General features: G+C 38.1%; 1 protein-coding gene across 1 annotated transcript in view; it reads left to right on the forward strand.

Annotated features, from left to right (window-relative positions):
- The window catches only part of POU6F2 (POU class 6 homeobox 2), a 314168-nt gene that overhangs the window by 117881 nt on the left and 177506 nt on the right, over positions 1–18781 (forward strand). The window contains exons 3-4 of the mRNA XM_062567913.1: positions 13889–13980; positions 14888–15116. Coding sequence (XP_062423897.1) covers positions 13889–13980; positions 14888–15116 — 321 coding nt within the window. The remainder of the gene's footprint in view (positions 1–13888; positions 13981–14887; positions 15117–18781) is intronic.

Genomic DNA, 18781 nt, shown 5'->3' on the forward strand with positions numbered 1-18781 from the left:
TGGTTTGGCGTGTCGGATGTGTACGCTGTCATGTAACCTAATGTTTAGGGTCTCAGACTTTGTCTTCTGCCTTACTGGAAAACAACAAGCTTGTAGCTTAATACCACAATCCGTCTCAGTTACTATATGTCGTAAAATGAACTTCTGGGAAAGTAGGTAACTTCCTGCAAGGAATCTTCGTACTGTTTGCAGGAGATCACTTCTCTGTGTTGATTATGTACGTGCTCTGTGCGGCTGCCAGGGCCAGGTTCTTCAGTTCTAAATCATGTAAAGTATAAGGTAACCTTTCAATTCTTGTGAAGCCTTGCAAAGACTTGCAACTTCTTTCAGACCTGGTGGTGGTATCACACATGCAGTCTTATGCACAGAGGGTTCATAGCCTAGGAGCATAAAGGAACATCACTGATGCTCACACTCATGTGATTTCAGTGGGTCTTACAAGAGTGCAGTTACTTACTAAGACCTGTGCAGTACCAAGCCACGTACAGCTTACTGCCACATGCTGCTCTTTTGCACTGGGGACAGTGAAAGCAGAAGTGCAGATCTCTCCTTCAAATGAAACTCCCAAAGGAATCTCGAACTGCATCATCTTTTCAGGAACTTGCTCTATAGAGATACTCTGTATCTGATTGTTGTCAAAGCTCTGCCTGTTTCTTTGGTTTGCATTAACAAAGCATAGGGATGTGTTGCTGTTCTCTGCTGTTTTGAGCAACCCTGTCCGTAATAGTTCTCCAAAAGGAAAGGACTTGGAGGATGCTATTTTACCGCTTTTATACGAATGAGCCATTGGCTGCTAGAGCCATGCAGAAGAGGCTTGCGTCTGTCCCTCAAGCCATGCTACATAGTAATTTTATACAAAAGTCAAATGCAAGGTTAGGATGTATTTCAGCAGTGAACCAAGAGAAGAGCATCAGAAAAGGAAAATTTTCATCAATAACAGATCATGCGTTCATCCAGCTAAGGAGGGAGAAGGAGGAAGATATTGTATCTATAAGTCTAAGTAAGCCCGTGGGTGCGTATTAAGGGCTTAACTCAATTTGAAAAATGCTGCCCAAATTTGTGGCTACTGTGAGTAAAGTGTTTCTAAACCTCAGATGAGCCATTATATTTATCTAGCATGACATCTGTTAAAATATTTTTGAATGGAGAGCCTGTATAGAGCATACATAATAAGATAGCTTTTGTGAACATTTGTATTCCTAATAGGCAAGAATGGCTCATTTGGCACCATCCCAATTTTACCCTGTTTAGGCGATGTGCTAGATCCCAGATGAAAATCCACAAGAAAATGTAATTAGTGGAATAAAATTTAGTGCATATGCCTCAAGGCTAGTTTTTACATTGCAGTGGCTTGGCCGTTAATTTTTCTTCTTCTTCTTCTAAGTACTGAAAACAAGAGATGATCAAGTTAAGGACCTAATCACATCACAAAATCAAGTATTACTTTCTAGTGCTCCCCAATCCATTTTTAACAATATTTTTAAAGGGACCAATCCTCTTTTCATTAAGAAAATAGAACAACTAGGTTTATAAGCTTTGACCTTGGATCGTGATCTGGCAGGACCAAGCTTATGGAAATACTCCCACTGAAATAAAATGGTCAACTTTTTTGAGTAAAGATTTGTAGGATCTGGCTTGTGGTTGACCAATTTTCAGGCCAAAGCAAATTTTACAGCCAGGTTATAAACATCTCAGAAATAGGGAGTATAATGGAAACGCTGACACAACCTTAACCATAGAGGCATAAGCAGCACAGTGTTACAATCTGGCAGTGCTGTTTTGACAGCAGTTATGAGATAATGCAATACAGGCCTGGAGCACTTTTAGCTAAATGTATCAATATGAACCTAATTTACTTAGACCTTCATGTAGTCATTCACATTAAAAATCTCTAGCACTCTAATATATAGATCAAGACATTTTCTTCGTTACTCACTTATGTCAAACAGGTGTGTGTTAAAGTACACAATAAATAGGCAGAGTATTAAATTGCTGAGGTGGTATTTCTTAAGACTTTTCTTCAGATCACCGTTTACTAAACAATATCGTAAGAGCCATATATCCTTCGGAGTGTTAATACGTAACCAGAACAAACAGAGGACATAGGAAAGGTGGAGAAAAGTTAGATATATAAGCAAGAAAAAGTGAGTTATTGATTTTATTGACTGGTCTGTTAACTTCTGACATTGCAATAAAGCCTTATTTATTTGTATACAGAAGACTCAATTACATAGATACATATCATTTTAACAACTGGGTTATTTACAGGAGAATTGCAGCTTCATAAATAATATAGACCGGAATTTCTCAAGCTGATGTTTATCCATTGTTACCTTTTAGGGAGTTATGGTGTCCACAGATATTCTTCAGAGGAAAGTCATTAGAATAACATTAAGTGAAAACAATGATACTGTAGGAGTGCACATGCTAAATACACTAACGTACACAGGTGATGTTTTTCAGACTGAAATAAAACCTATTGCATCTCATGCATTGCATATTCTATATATGCATTTCATATTCTATATAGAGCTGTCTTGTGAATAAGAATGTCAATTGTATATATATGATTATGTTAAAGGACTGGATTTACTCTGGAAACTCTTTTAAATATCATTTCAGCTGAGAAGTCCTTAAGTATGGACATAAGCACTTTTTTGTTTTATTTTAGTTTGTTTTAATCTAGATTGAGTTTTGAACCTAGACATCTGTTGCTGAGGTTAAATTACGTAGTGTGTTATTAGCTATGTATTATCTATATGTCAGTGCTTTGCTGAAGAAACTTCAGCTAAGAGTAAATATGAAAGAAATTAATTAACAGATCCTGCAGAACAGTGAAGCAAGCAAGCTGGGTAACTGTTAATGAAGTGACTGATCGTGACCAGAATCTCACTTGGGACTACAGATTTGGTAGTTACCGAGGTTATTTCCTCCTAGCAGTCCTTCAGAAGCCAGTATGCCCCGTGACATTACAGATGAGGCAAAGTGAGGAGGGCAGAAGCCTTTTGTACCAATCTGAGGATGCAGGGAAGACATGAAGAACCTCTGTGTCAAAGATTACAAAAGGTTGCCCTGGGGAGCTGAGTGCAGATCCCTCCAGCATGGAGAAGGGACGACCCTGGAGCCCCTAGGTACAGTCTCTGCACTGGGGCTACAGGTAGTGTCAGATGATGAGAGGTCTGTGACTTGAGGAAGCAGCATGCTGGCAATATCTGCCAATGTAGCCACTCTAATTTACATGCTCCTGTGGTCCAGTACTTCTCTGAGCCCAGGGATCCTAACAGTGCTCTTTGCCTGGGAGGTTAAAAGAGCTGGTGAAGGGCTCACAGGAATTCTGTGTTGTTTGGGAACTGAGCCTAAATTTTGCTTTTGCCAGATTAGTGCCCATCCTCTCAGGTATTTCCTCCCTTTATGGCAGCCATCACTAGTTGGTGGCAGAAAAGGATCGTAGCAGTGTTTGCTATTTCAAACCAATCCTGCGTGTCCTTTTCCTGTCCTCAAAGTCGGGGAAAGTAAAGATACAGAGACGGTGACAGAGATCACTTCTGTATTGCAGGCCAGGTGTACTGAGCCATGTGTAGGCTGCCAAGGGATCTGACCTGTAGCAAAGGTGGGCCCAGGGTCCTCTCTGTGGCCAGACACGAGCCAGCTGCTGCCCAGATGTGCAACCTGTCTGTTAGTGACATTGCGTGTCTCAGCTCAAGGTAGCCTGTGCAGAGCACTGTGTGAACACAGCTGCGTGGCTTCCCTAGCTGGACTGGCTTATGTCTCAACACCTGGGACTATGGACAAAGGAGTTTGGGTCTATTTGTATGTATACCTGTACACATCATCTTATTATATACCTCTGCACATCATCTTACTTTCTGTAAATATAGCTGGACTCTTCTAAAGGGTTACATGGTTCACAATCAGATATACAGAATTAGTAATATAGAATTAGAAAAAGTATTTTCTTTAGAAGTATTTTTACTTTTTGCCCAGCTACAAATTATGTTTAGTAGGCACGTACGCATACTCTGAGATCTGACATAATCCTAAAAATAAATAATATGACAAATGGAAGCTGATGCTGGTTTTGTGCTGTTGTGTAATGGGGTTAGAATAATGACAGGACAATAATATAATAGAATTCTGCAAAGCCCTCACTCTACTTGACTTTAAGTGGAAGTAAAATCTTAGAAATGAGAGGACAATAAAATAATGCTTTGTAAAAAGGATAAAAGAATAATGTTACCTAAGTCTATTAGTGACATAACACACTATGAATGCACTTAAATTAATAGCATCTTTTACCAGTAGATATTTTTCAATTGATGTAATGTTGAAAATATAAACAGAACAATAATATAAAAATGAAAGGTATGTAAGAAACTAATTTGTTTAAAAATGTGCGTCTTTATATAGAGAGGCATACGTATATACATGAATGCAAGCATTTTAATGGATTACAAGCAGTTTCTATATTCCATATAATTTAACCCTGTTGAGAAGTATCACAGTGCCCTCTCTCATTCTTTGAAGCAAGTTGCCACTTGGTATTTTGGCAAGGCTAAGTCTGTGGCTGCTTTTTCTTGCTTATTTGCTTCCTGCACAACATGTTGTTACAAAGAGGTCCTGCCATGACAAGGTGTTACTAACCAGGAGATACTTCATGCATTATGCCTGTCCTCGGTTATGTGCTTTGGTACATGCAAAGCTTTTTAACCCTACACTGTGCTGTACTCTTAAACTCTTCCGAGAGAACTAATCCAACACATATGAAATCCAGTGGGAGTTTGACTGACATGAAGACAAGATCAACGTATTACAGGAACAATGTCCAGATGTTTGTAAACCACTTGGTTCTTTATTTCCCCACCGATCTGTTTTAGTGTGTGAGAGGACCATTTTGGTGGCTGGAGACTGTTTTAGTGTCATTGACTAATAGCTGCTCAGATTTGGGAGAGATGCAAGATGGTACAGCAACTACTCATTCTATTTACTCTTTTTTTTTTTTTTTTTTTTTTTTTTGGTACATCGAGGAAGGAAGGAATGGAAGAGGGGAACCAAGAGCCCTTGTTGTTGCATGTGACATGCTTTAACCTTGCTTTCACTACAGTCAGGCTTGGCATAGCTTTCAAGACATGACCTGCAGATTGAATATTATTTAAAAACAGATAAATATGAAGTGTTTTGGAAACTCCTAGTCACTACAGTTGAATTTGGACAAAAATAAAGAGGCAGTAGTTAATTCAGTTCAAGATTTACACACTCTGGAGGCATGCATACTATGGGTTTCTGCAGCTCCCAGCCAATCTTTCATTGGAAATAATGGCTCACCCTGCTGAGCCACTTCATGAGAACCTTCTGCAGCTATCAAACAGTACAGGCTGCTTTGGAAGGGGGAGGGCTGTTGAATTTTTGTAGCTAGGAATTTGAAGGTACATGTGCAGCTAAATAGGTTTATAATGTAGACTTACCAGTTCTCCAATTTAGTCTGATCTAGGAGCGTTTTCTGCTGCATACAGAGTTGCTGCTGCTGTTAAAGTTTCCCTCCTGGATCTCTACTGGACTCCTACAGTATGCCTCTCTGTGGGATGGCTCTTTCAAGAGTCTTGGTAAATCTGAACAGCTGAACAACCTGTAATGAGACACTTGATGGAGCTGCCCCACAGGGCTGTGTAAAGACCACAGCAGAGAGTGTGAAATTGTTAAAGACCCTGCAGGGATGAAACCAGACAGTGGACTCCATAGCAAGAGGATAAACCACTGTCACTTGACCGCTCTCCCAGGTCAGAACACTCCAGTAGGAATTTACATATATTGTGGGTGTCTTTTGCTGAACACTGGCTCTCTTGAATTTGCAAGTGTCAGGTGTTTTTATTGGGTTTAAATGACATAGTCTCCTTAATTTGGATATTCCCCACTCACTGAAGCGAATGATATGAACCCCTAAACAGTTTCTGGGGCACTAGGTTTGTTTTATGCTCATGCCCTGCCTCCCCACAGCTTTTGTTTTCCACACCCAGGAAGGAGTCAAAGCTTCAGTGAGTTAACCTTCTGTCGTTAGATCACATTAGCCACCTTCCTGTGTACTACCCTTTGTAAGCAAGTCTATCATTGTAACCTATAAAACCAAAATATATCAGCCATGCTCCCCTTTTTTCCTACGTAAAAGCCTTTCTTATTGCACATTATGGACTGTCACATGCACTGTCTGACTTTCAGTAGCCTTTAATGCCAGCAGCCAAGCCTTGATATGTCCACTGTGCAAAGTTCCCCAGGCAAACGGCAATGCGCATCCTTATAGGACACCATCACAGCATACATCTGGGGGGGCAGGGTACAGGAATCTGACTGGGAGGGAAAGTGTGAAGAAGCAGGGCTTTTGGTGGAAAGCTTGCCTTCTGTCCTGTCCAAAATGAAAACACATGCATAGATAGCTATAAACATCAAAAAGAAATGATAGTTAATTGTAGAAAGATGGCAAACCGTAGCAGTTGTTCCAAAATAGATGTTCTTTAATGTGCTTACTCTTTGGCATTTAGTAAGCTTGGAAAAGCTGGAAAGAAAGGAAGTTTAATTTACAGAAACCTCCTGCCCTTCTTAGCTGGGGATCAGCTGCCCAACATGAAATAATAATGCATTCAACTGTCCATCTTCTGGTAAGTAACCTTTATCAGCATTGCATTCACCAGCAGTAACAGCAAACAGTGAGTATGAAATGTTGTATGAATTCAGGGAAAACTGATAGGGTCTTTGTGACCTTAATATGATTATATTTGTGCTAATGCATACAGTATAAAAGAAACCAGAATTCTCAATATGAAGGGTCCAATTCATAAAAAATGTATGTACCATTAACAAGGGATTTTTATGCATTGTACTTAGGGGGATGAGGAAAAGTAGAATGAGTCTATTTTGAATAAAGAACATACTTTTGCAATTATATCCTTTCATCTTTTCTGTGATAGTGACACTTTTCTCACATGAAATATCTGAAGTGGAAGAATATTCATATAGGCACCAATAGGAATTTTTTTTAAGTTTAAGAAAAAGGAGAAAGACGAAAGAAGATGAGACAATGGAAGAGGAGCAAAAGGAGAGAAGTGAAAAAAAGTAGAGAAGAAAATTTAAGGCAGTTTGGAGAGCTGTATTTTTGCATTGTCTGTGATTTTGTGCCTTTGTATAGTAGTTCTTTCTACTTCAGTAAGGAAGTAGACATAGATGATGGTTGCCCATGAGATATTCTCTGTAGCATGAATCACTGTAATAACCTAATTCTCATTATAAGAAAAGTCATGGAGTTTTAATGTTATCAGTCTGGATTCAGAAAGATGCAGGTGTGTAAATAAGAGCCAAACTGTGTGTGTGTGAGTAATGAGCACAGTGATTTCCCCTACTATATGTGTCCTGCTGGAGATGATCCTTTAGGAGAAAACACCTCCAGGGACCAGACAAAGGCAAGATTTTGTGCACTGCTGGCAAACTGGTTTTTGAGCTCTGCAGTGATTTTGGTAGCTTTGCTGTAGCAACTGTGCAACAGTTTCATGTAAGTATAAAATTTTCAGGCTTCACTGAAATCCTGAATACTACAGTCAGTATAGCAACTTTGTGCTATTCATTTTGACAGCTAATTCTATCCACTTTATATGCAGAATTTTTAGCTTTTCTATTCAATCTACCATATTGACTTATATGATTATATGTCAATATGGTAGATCAATTGTATGTTTCCTTATCACACCTCAGACATTTTTAGAAGAATATTAGGAGGGTTTTGTACATGGACAGGGAAAGATTGAGAATTTAAGATATGTAAATTGAGACAATGGAGACAATTTGGCATTACAGAAGATAAGCACAGTACTTGGAATCTTTACTAAAACAGTTGGCAGCAAAATAATTAACAATATCGATAGTTGTAACATTTTTAGGTTTCAGAGTTAACAGGTGTTAGTGGCAAATCCTCATTGGCCCAGATAGTTCCTGTTCTTATGGTCTGCTTTGCAAAGCCGAAATTGCTTCCTAAAAATGAAAGCCCAGAATCTGAAGCAGAGATCTTCAGGAAAAGGTGATTTGCATAGCCATCTGTGGGAAAACCTGATGTGCGGGGAGGTTGATACAGTCCAGATGAATGAATTGTATGCCACATCTTAGTCATGCTTATTACTGGCACTGGAAGAAGACAGCTATCTGGCTACTAAATTAAATATGAGAACTCTAGGCTTGAATGCATAACTTCCAGTGGATGATTCATTATTCTCATTTAATTTCTGTGCTTGATATTTCCTTACTGAAGTAACAGCAATATCTGCTGTCATAACTATAGGATGATACCAGTGTAAAGTGAATTCAGTATTCAGCATAAAATCTCAGTTTTCTCTTCTGCAAATATTGTAAAATTTGGACATGTTTGTGAAACACTGTATAGCAATCTGATTAGTCAGAATTTATGATGAGGTGATTTGTAAAGGCTTCCTACTTATGTGTCCAACCTCTAGGGTAGCAGGAAAATGAAGCAGTGAAATTAAGAGCCGCAGTATGGTGCTGTGTGGCAGTAAGGGGGTTGTTTGGAGACAATGTTACATTTTTTCATTATCAGCTGCATCTTTTTCAGCTATTAAATTTTGTATGCATGACTGCTCCTGGTATAATTGCTGACAGTTAAGGGTCTATTTAATGAAGAACTGAGTTCATATTTAATCGGTGGTGATGGACTTTCACATACAGTCAATCTCTTTGCTTTCTTTTAAGAAGTTATCTTTTTCTTCCTGGTAATAGTGCTTATGATCTATGTCTATATTATATGCTCAGCCAGTGATTTTATTGGTTTTAAAAATCTAAGACTGTTTTTCTCATAGGCAGTATTTTCGCTTTCGTGAGTTCATTCTTAAAACTGTATCTTTAATGTGAGTTGGCTCAAAGAGGAAGAAAAAATTCTGGTCTTGATTTCTTATTGTTACAGTTACAGAAAGATAAATACAACTAATATAATGGATCACACTGTAGAACTGAATCTAAGCATTTCGATATGAGCTGTTGCTTGAATTCCTAGCTTATTCTATTTATATTGATTCATTTATAATATTTGCTTAAAAGAGTGTTTCAAAAAGATTTGGTTCTTCCTTTGGTTAGCAAAAAAATAGTATTATTGTAGTTAGTTGCCTTATTAAGTTTGATCCTGCTTGTTTTTCAAAGCTGTGAGTGCTAAAGAGAGACGGCCCAGTATCTCACTGGTTCTCATACAAACCTGAGACTCATTAATGTCGAATTCATTTCTTGAAGACCATGAAGAAGTTACGTATGTCTGGATCATCTGCTGAGGCCTGTTCCATGCTGCAGTTCAAGACTGGCACAGCCTTGTGCTCAGGTTCAAAGTCCATCTCACCCTGACATGTCTGCTTTGAGCGAGCTTTTGGAGCTGAGTTTGGGAGGAGGCACCGGTGTATGTTGTCCGTTGGAGAAGGCGCAGACAAGCATCTGTGTAGGAAGCAAGAGGTCCAGGACAGAGCTGGATGTATATGGTTAACATATGCTGTTATGCATATCCTGCAATGATTTTCAGTAAGGTCACAGTTGCCCATGAGCTGCAAGTCCCCTGCAAGAGTCAGTAATCATGTGTGGCAAGAACCACTGGGACGGACAGTGTGTCTGTGCACGAGCTGCTTGTGTTTTGACCCCCACTCTCATGAGCAGTGTTTCTATAGGTAAAGAGATACAGGTGCCTACATCAGGCTGATTAGAAGATTTGGATCTCAGTCCCTCTGTTAGTTGCTCTCCTGCAGAGCGGGGCTCTGTGGGGTACAGATATAGAAGGGAATTAGCTGTCATATTGCTGAAAGCATGTAGATACCAAAATGAACGAAACGGTGGAAAGCCTGTTTATAATTAGTGCATTTATAATCGTAATTCACATGAGATTAGGAAGCCTTGGGATGTGATTTTTTTTTCATCCCTTACCCCTCTTGTAGTTTTCTAATTTTTCAAACCCATACTGTTAAGCAAGATTTTTTGCTCATATTTTTGGATGGGGATTTTTTTTTTCTTGAAAGGGGAGAAGAAGGTGGTTACCTTTGTTTTACTTTTTTTTTTAAAAAATAATATTATAGGAGGATTATTTTACAATGTTTACAGCGCTCTTCGATTTTTTATTGTGTCATGCCCTCCCAGCCCCTTGACGAGATGAGAGGTGAATGTATGTATTATATAATTTATAATTAATTTATGGTAAATCACATATGATGAATGCTACTTATTAAATATTAAAGTCTTGTCTACAGTCGTCACTGTACCACGGCAGTAGCACTCCTGTCTGTTCATTCGGTACTACTGAGCAAGCTTTTTGACTTAGGCTGTGGTGGCAGCACTCACTTACAGGGAAAGTCTTGGCTCCGTGCCTGGGGAAAAGGTGCTGAAGAGAGAGGTTTACTTCTGTTTTCAGAGTAGGTGTCCCATAACTGCCATTCTCCCAGCCCCAAAAGAACCAGGAATCACAGCTATAAGGTGAGCACAGTCTCGCCAGAGCACGCTTGAAGGTGGAGGAGGTGCTGCCGGTACCTCCTCAGCTTTGCAGAGATTGCTGAGTCCTGTTTCCTTACTGTGATAGCCGTAGCTGATAGAAAGCTCTACAGCGCTGGAAGATAGGCTAACAGGAGGTAATAACCTGAATCTGCACAAGTGGAAAATTGAAGCTGGGTTTTGACAGCCCATTTTTTCTGTGTAAGGAATGGAATTTAGGCAATGGAATAATTTATCTGCAAAGGTCATTCCAGCATCTGGAACTAATGAGCTCCCAAATAAAGGTGGTATAACTGAGGGAGAAAAAATGTAGGGGATCATGCACTGCCAGTTTAGGAGAATGGTCTTAGTGAAGGCTTTTTCCAAATTAGTGCCAACGAGCACGTGAATCAGAAACAGCACATGTAACATCGAGTGGTCTCAACTTTTTGGATCTTCCAAACTCAGGAGAATCCACTCAGTTGACTTGATTAGGTAGAAAAGGGAAAGTGGTGTTCTGCCACTGTTTTGTGCTGTACTTTGGCTTCCTGGGAGCTTTGACCTGCACTTTTCGCTAAAGATAGCATACAGCAAGGAACATATGCTGTGACTGTGTGTGATGCAGTAGAACTTAATGCTGAAATTTGTGCTTCGTTGTATTTACTGCCAGCTCAGCAGGCAATCTGCAGATTTTCCTCCAAGTTTTGAAAAAATCTTGGTGCCTGAGTGGTTGTTACAGCAGGTAGATTAGAAGGGAGCTAATACCCTTTGTAAGTGCATGAGAAAAATAGATGTGGGCATGAGAGAAAATGTGAGAATTTGATTCTGAGCGTACAGCATGCATAATTTCATATAGGGTGCCATGTAAGACCACACTTATATGTGAAACTGTGTGCTCTTTTACTAAAACGCCTGTGTCACATAGAAAGTGAGCTGGAGGAAGCAGGCATTCAAGCACTGGAATAGAAAGATGTATCATCTTCAATCAGTGACCATATGAAAGGAATGTAATCCTAAGTGAGTCCAATTAGTACGATGCAAAAAGAAAAGAATGTAATTAATTTTAGTTTAATAGGCCTGCATAACCTGCCTGTACAACATAGAGCTTGTGAGATGAAATACTGCAAAATCCTTAGGGTACAGATAACAGAAAACAGTGGTTCTTAGGATAGCTTGTACCATGAAAAAATGTTAAAGCACAAGCATATTTCTTTGAGGCTTCTTATTTATTTGCTGAAAGATCAAGCTATATTAATTGCAGGAAGATTAAATTCTAGTAAAGTGTTTCACTGCTGTTTTTCACTTCACTCAAACCTTTCATAGGACAATTTAATAATGTGACAGATTGTTAGGAGCTTGTTTTAATGTTAACTAAATCACATACTAAGAAAAAATTCTCAGCCCTTAAAATTACATTTAAAAATTATTTTAGAAGATTTGATCTTAATGGGGACTGATATATTTATTGGTATTGAATCTTTATTCTAATATCACTGTATACACATGGCTGTGATAAGAAGATTTTTAAAAATACCATAATGAAATGTGGAAATTACCTAAGGTAAAATTGTGTAATCCAATGGTCCAGTAATGTAGGACCATATTTTATAAAGGAGGAAATCATACTGAAGAAAACCTTGGTTTGGTCTGTTTGATGGCAGCAATCCTGCTAGGATCGTAAGGCATTTGAAAGAAATAGCTTTCACTGAATCTTGGCTCCCTGGTTACATTTCTTGCTTTTCAGGTATCTCAGATGAGTAAATCAAACACAAAAAATGTAGCGACTGGGTCTCACATGTTATTAGGCAATTGTTGGAGTCCTCACCAATTATAATAGGTCATCTTATTCTCTGTATTAAATGACAGTAGTCAATAAAATGCCAAACATTTTGACAGAATTCACTTTATAAAATGTCAGCAAGTCTGTATGTTTTATTAGTTTCAAATCAATTTAGAAATTTCAATAGAACGTTTGTAAGCATTCCCAGAGCAATGTCCATTTCTGACTCTGAGAGCACACAAAAATATTACAAATTAATCAGATTTTCAGATTTCTGCATAATAGCTCTGCACATTTATTGTTTAATCCCATTCTAAAATGCTGTTATGATTGACACTTTGCTGTAGAGATAGAAGTCAATTGAATAATATGTAGCAGTCAATTTTATTTGTACCTTAATGTGCTGAAGTATTTTTTTTTCACATTTCCATTATTTATAAGTCTGTCCCCTTGGAGAATATATAGAAGAATTTGTTTTAAATGAGCTGATAATACCCTCTTTAAAATTTATAAGTATGAGAGAATCATATCCTTTTACCCTAGCACACCAAGGCATGCCAATAAACTGGTTCTGAATTGTCTTGCACTTGCTATTCATAGGACAAACATTGGAAAAGAGGATCTTGTTAAGGTTTACTTAGAATTGAGTTTCAACTACACAACAGAAAAAAATAACAAACTAGCGGAGCAAAAGCTCTCATGCTAACCAGAAAACCTGAAGTTGTAGCCAGAATTTTCCTTTTGAAAGACTGCAGTACTCTTGTGGCTACTTTTGATACTTGCTGTCATTCTTTCAGCTTCAAAGGTAAATGTGGGCCTGATCTTGCCATCAGTGTTGAAAAAGTGTGAATCAATGAGTCCTTCCCCAGGAGGGGCTGGAGGATCTGGTTGTAGGTTTGAAAACAACTTGGTACTTTATTGCACTTGATAGGACATCTTTCCTTTTCTTTTTAAAATCTATTTTGCAGACTTCAGCAAAATCCAGTGGGGCTGGATTATATTCTGCACTTAGCAAGTCATTAATGCCAGCAAATAGTTCATATTGAGCATCTCAATAAACACTGAAAAGCCTTGGGTTTTGCAGAATTTTGCTATTCTCATATACAATTTAGAAGACAAAGAGAGTAGCTGTCATTTGGAGGAATATTTATTTTCTGTTTTCATAGTGCCTTTTATTGTGCCTAGTGCAGCCCTTCTTGCCTCAGTAAATGGCATAAGACTTTATTAAGACACAAAGGAGTTGTGACTTGATTGTTTTTCAGATAATTTTTACTTTCAGAGATCAGAGTGGCTGATGCTCACCTAAGCATAAAAAATGCAGTTCCCACACACGCGGAGTGCTCATGTACTGTATGTAAATTGATGTATAATGCAACCCACATTAGGTGGGTTGATGATAGCTTCAGTTTCACTGCTGTCAGATTTTTGTATCTCCTTGAATGAGTTGGCTGGTCTGAATGAATGTTAGCATAATTTATGCCGCTGATAAGTGATTTGAGTGCTTGAGTTATTGATAAAGCACTTTAGCATATCATTTTCAGCTTGATGTTATGTGACATCACTGTAGAAAGTAATGTGCCAGTCCCCAGGCTTGATATTAAGGTAATTTTTCTCTCTGAATCCTAGAGGCCAGAGGAAACGCGGTGCTGTCTGATACGAGCACAGTTGACCAACACCAACCCAGTCAGTCCCATCCTGCCTTCCCTGTTGGGCCCCAGGTCAGTATCTTTCCTTTATGCTAATTGAAACATACAATTTGATGAAATGTAAATTATCATGAATGATCATCATTTATCTGTGTAATACAGAAAATGTGATTCTAAGGTGTTCGGCTGCATTTTGGTGTTACAAAAAGGTAGTATCCATGTATCATGTATATGTTTTAAAAGGCATTTGCTTAGGAAGATTAGCTTTTTCTGTGTTTTTCTAAAATAAAGTATAAGCCATTTGGCATATTTAGGAGGTTAAATTATATGAACTTCTTATATATTTAAAGTTAGTGCAATTTTAATGTGGCCTTATTGGCTCTGACAATTTTGCATGTCACATATAGCTCCTGCATTAGTAAAAGCATTTCATTATCATTTATGTCAGGTTATTTATTTTCTTTGCAGCAAAATGGGGGGATAATAGTATGGCTCTGCATAAAGTTTTAAAAGTAAACATCACCATACTTCAAGAAGATACTTAATGTTCTAACTGACTTCATAGTACAGTCTGCATACAGTCCCTATAGCTTCTGGCAGTTGTCACTGCAGTGTTTTTAATTCTTACCAATATACAACTGGGAAAATTTGGGAAATCTTTGCAGGAATTCATAGGTTGGCTTGAATTAGGCTTTCTTGTGTTGATAAAATATCTGTGGTGCATGTGTAATGAATTGTCCACTCTAGATTCAACTGGAATTGCTCCCATGCTACATGATGATTAGGCTTACAACTTTGGTATATCAAATTTGTCAAGGCATTTTGTGTTGGTGAAAATGTATACCATGAGATACTGGAAACAGTGCATGGTAATTGCCTGTCTATACTGCACCACTAAAGGATCGCAAGCAGAAGACGTATAAACGTGTAATTTTGAGCAAAGCACAGTAAAATAGGCTTATTTTCTGTTCCATTGCAGCCATTACTGACAGCCCAGCAGTTAGCCTCAGCGGTAGCAGGGGTGATGCCAGGAGGCACTCCAGCCCTCAATCAGCCCATCCTTATTCCTTTCAACATGGCTGGACAGCTGGGTGGCCAACAAGGACTGGTCCTAACTCTACCTACAGCTAATCTCACCAACATCCAAGGGCTGGTAGCAGCAGCTGCAGCAGGAGGCATTATGACTTTGCCATTGCAAAATCTACAAGGTAAGTTGTGTTTAGCATTTTTGTAAAAGATTCTGCTGTTTGTTTGTTTTGCTTGCAGGTGCGTGATCTCTTTGTCCTGTGTAATGTTCTTCCTAATACTTATTGAAAGTTAATACTTGGATTGCTCTTGAATACTCATGAGATACATAAAGGGTATTTGCATTATTATAAAAAGGCATCAGGGGCTGGTTTTTACATTCTACAGGTCAGTACTGTAAGGTACTTGAATGGTTCGTTAGTCTTTTCAGTATCAGTGATCAATGTTCCCTACTCACAGTTCACTTTAAAATTTCAAATGGCAGCATGAAGTAAAAGTCAGGTATTCTGTTTAACCACTGCTGATTAGGGTATATTGAATGAATAGAAGCAACTGAAAACCCAGCGGTACATCAAAGTCACTTTTTAAAAACCTTTTTTATAAAATCAGAATTTCCTCAGATAGTTACTATTAATGCATTCTCATTCCTCATGTGTGAGGCCATAAAGTTCTGCTGTTCACTGGATCCTCTGAGGATGGTCCAAGTCATTGGAGGAATTGCGTGACTCCAAAACTAAGCAAAAAGTTAATCTGTGTATCCTCCTCATTGTACCATGTCTGCAACCGGTCTGCATTAAGATATGCGTTGTATTCTGCTTATGGTCTAAAATGAGGCTGAAACATAGTACTGTGAGATACCATATACCTGTTTTTCCCTAGTATTCTGTGCTGTTTAATCACTACATCTAACACAGTTAGAAACAGTACTCAATCCAAACACATGATATAAAACACAAATACATTTATTTACTACTACAAATAAGGTTGCTGCTGAACTGAATTGAACCAAATATAGCAAGATAGGTATTAGCAAAAATCTCACAATAGAGCTGCAAGAACAGCTTTAATAGAGGTATGGTAAGACACAACTATCCAATGTGAAAGTAGTGGCAGTATGGGGAAGAGTATCAAAATACAGCTTCAGTTCTTTCAATTTTTTGTATTATTCGTTCTTTATTTCTTGCGGACATAAATGGTAAGAAAAGTTTTCCACAAACAAAAAGGGAGTTTTATTAAAAGAATGCTTGCACTGCACCCTAAGTACTTTTTAGGTGATTAACTCTGGTTGCTGATGATGACTTAATGGATTGTTTGAAGCACCATATCCTACAGGTTGTGAAACAGAGAAAAGAGAGACAGCTAATGTGTAGAACAAACTCCCTACAAAGCACATGCATAGTACTGTTACCTGTTGGAGTAGTTACTTGCCTTTACCTTGTGCATGTTTTAAAGTTTAATGTCAACAGACCTCTCTTATCATAGTTGTAAATGGTTTTCACTTTAATGTTTAAAATAATGTCTCTTTCATACCATTAAGCTGCACCAAAGAACCTGTCATTCATAAATCATAGATGAAAAAGACACACTAATGCACAAATTTTGCTTGTTTAAAATTTGAGAGTGCATGTAAAGTAGGGATCTGGAGATTAAAAAAATAATGCAGGAACAGGAGCGGGTAAAAGCAGATATAACAAAGTGAAAGGGAAGTGCCTTTTTAGCGTAGGTGGGTGATGAAATCTTAATGAGGAAACAGGCATTATAAAAACGTATCTTTCCACTCTGGAGTGTTCCAGGTTATGGTTGCTGTGTATGTAGTATTATAAATAAACATAAACTTGTACAGTTCTTACGTCATTAATTCACCCTGCGTTGCAAAGCTGGAGAGTAGGGATTAAGCCAAGCAACCTTTGCTCTTTAGTTTAGCCATGGGTATATAATTCTTGGCTAAAAGGTGCAACTCCACTGCCAAATAAATTTTGCAAGCAATGACCTGATCAGTTGAAAAGTCTTCCTCTATAATTCTTACTTGTTCATAAAAGTATAGGATCAAATAGGGTCACCAGGTGCAGTTCCCCTTCTGTGTAGGCAATCATGTCATCCTTAAAATAACTGAAAGGAAAAGGATCCATGAATTCAGGTAGCTGCTTCTGTACCCTCTGCCCATGTGCCTCACACACTTTGTATTTACACTTACAATATCCAAATGAAGGAGGAAATCCCATTGCCCACTTCAGTTGGAAGTGGAACTTACAGGCAAAGAAATGAAGTTACTTTGTCAAGGTAGCACTTAAGAGCCCTGAAACATGCATCTGCTTTTGTTGCTTCCTACACAGTCTATTACTCTATGCATGTGTAAATGAAAGTAAGAGTCAGATGAGGATGCAGTGTTTCTAGAGAACATCTTGCTATGTGGAATCACTGATTTCTTTGAACATGATTGACCTCTGCTCATAGGATCGTCATAGAGTGTGTGTTTTATAACCAGCATATTTTTACAGTATACTCATAGAAGCCTTTGCATCAACACAGTTTTGGTAATCCATGCCCTTTGGGAGAAATCAAACTGGATTCATCAACTTCCAGCTCGCATAAACCTCACCATACTATGGCCAGTCTAAATGACTGGGGGACATGTTTGCATGCTGTTTTGTAATCTATCTTCTGTACTCTCGTTGTTGTCACTTCTACTGTCCCTGAATTCCCAGAGCAGTCAAGCATAGATGTCCAGTGCTTCTGTGAGCTGGGTCTTTTCTAGTTTTGTTCTTCTCTCATCATTAGACTTCTAAACCTCTTTATCCCAAACTACTGGGTAAGTCAAAAGACACCCTGAAGACTTCCTGAATAATGTAGTGATTCAGAAAAGTTCTGATCCAATAGAATACTTGAACTCCTACTAAGAATACTTGAACTCCTACTAAATGTTGAACAAGGGAGTAATACAACCAAATTTAATGTGATTCACGTAGCTGCTTAACAATGGTTTTCTTCTTGGAGACTTTCAGATCTGGTTCAGTGTCATGAGATCTCAGGGTGATTGGAGAAAACACTGAAGAATCTTCCTTCTGGCAAGAAATTAAGCATTCACTGATAAGAATCATAGTGGAGATGTATTCAGTATTTGAAAAGAGAAGACAAAAAAATTCCTTTAAAAATTCAAGACACTGGTAAAATTGAGAGATTAATGATATGGAAATTTCTCACATGGTATAACTTGTTCAGTGAAATTACCTATTCTTCAGTTGGCAGTTACCTATAAATAAGATTTTTTTTCACATTTATTTATGTTAAATTGTTCAGTTGCTATATAGTCTTGATCCACCACTAAGTCAGTAGGAGTTTTGTTGCTGTAAGTGAAGATAGGTTTAGATTGCAAGCTTCTTTGGAAACTATTTTTCTTGATATATGTTTGATTATTCTCTGTTCATTACACTATGTCGTTTGTCACACACACAGCTATACTATTTCTGTTCCCTGAGCAAATATGTCAAATGCTTGTGAACACAAGGAAGATGAATGTGTAAATTCTCCCAGGGAATACTAGTTCAAAAATACATTTTCACTGACACATATTAAGTAAATTTAATATGTACAGGAAGCGTTCAAAGAATAAAATTTACAAAGATGCTAGGGGCTTGTGGCAGAATAGAGCCATCTGCATTAGAGTAAACAAACATCTCTGAACATAACACAGATTTACCTGTAGAACTTTGGCTTTTTACCAGCAGTTCTTTGAACAAAATGTTAAAATCAACAACCATCACTTTTGACTGGAATCCACTAAAGTACTGAAGATACAAGTTTAAACACCATCTACGGAACCTGTTGTCCCTGTTTCCAGATGCAGTTG

Source organism: Rhea pennata, chromosome 2 (genome assembly GCF_028389875.1).
Source record: "Rhea pennata isolate bPtePen1 chromosome 2, bPtePen1.pri, whole genome shotgun sequence".
In the NCBI taxonomy this organism is placed as follows: Eukaryota; Metazoa; Chordata; class Aves; order Rheiformes; family Rheidae; genus Rhea; species Rhea pennata.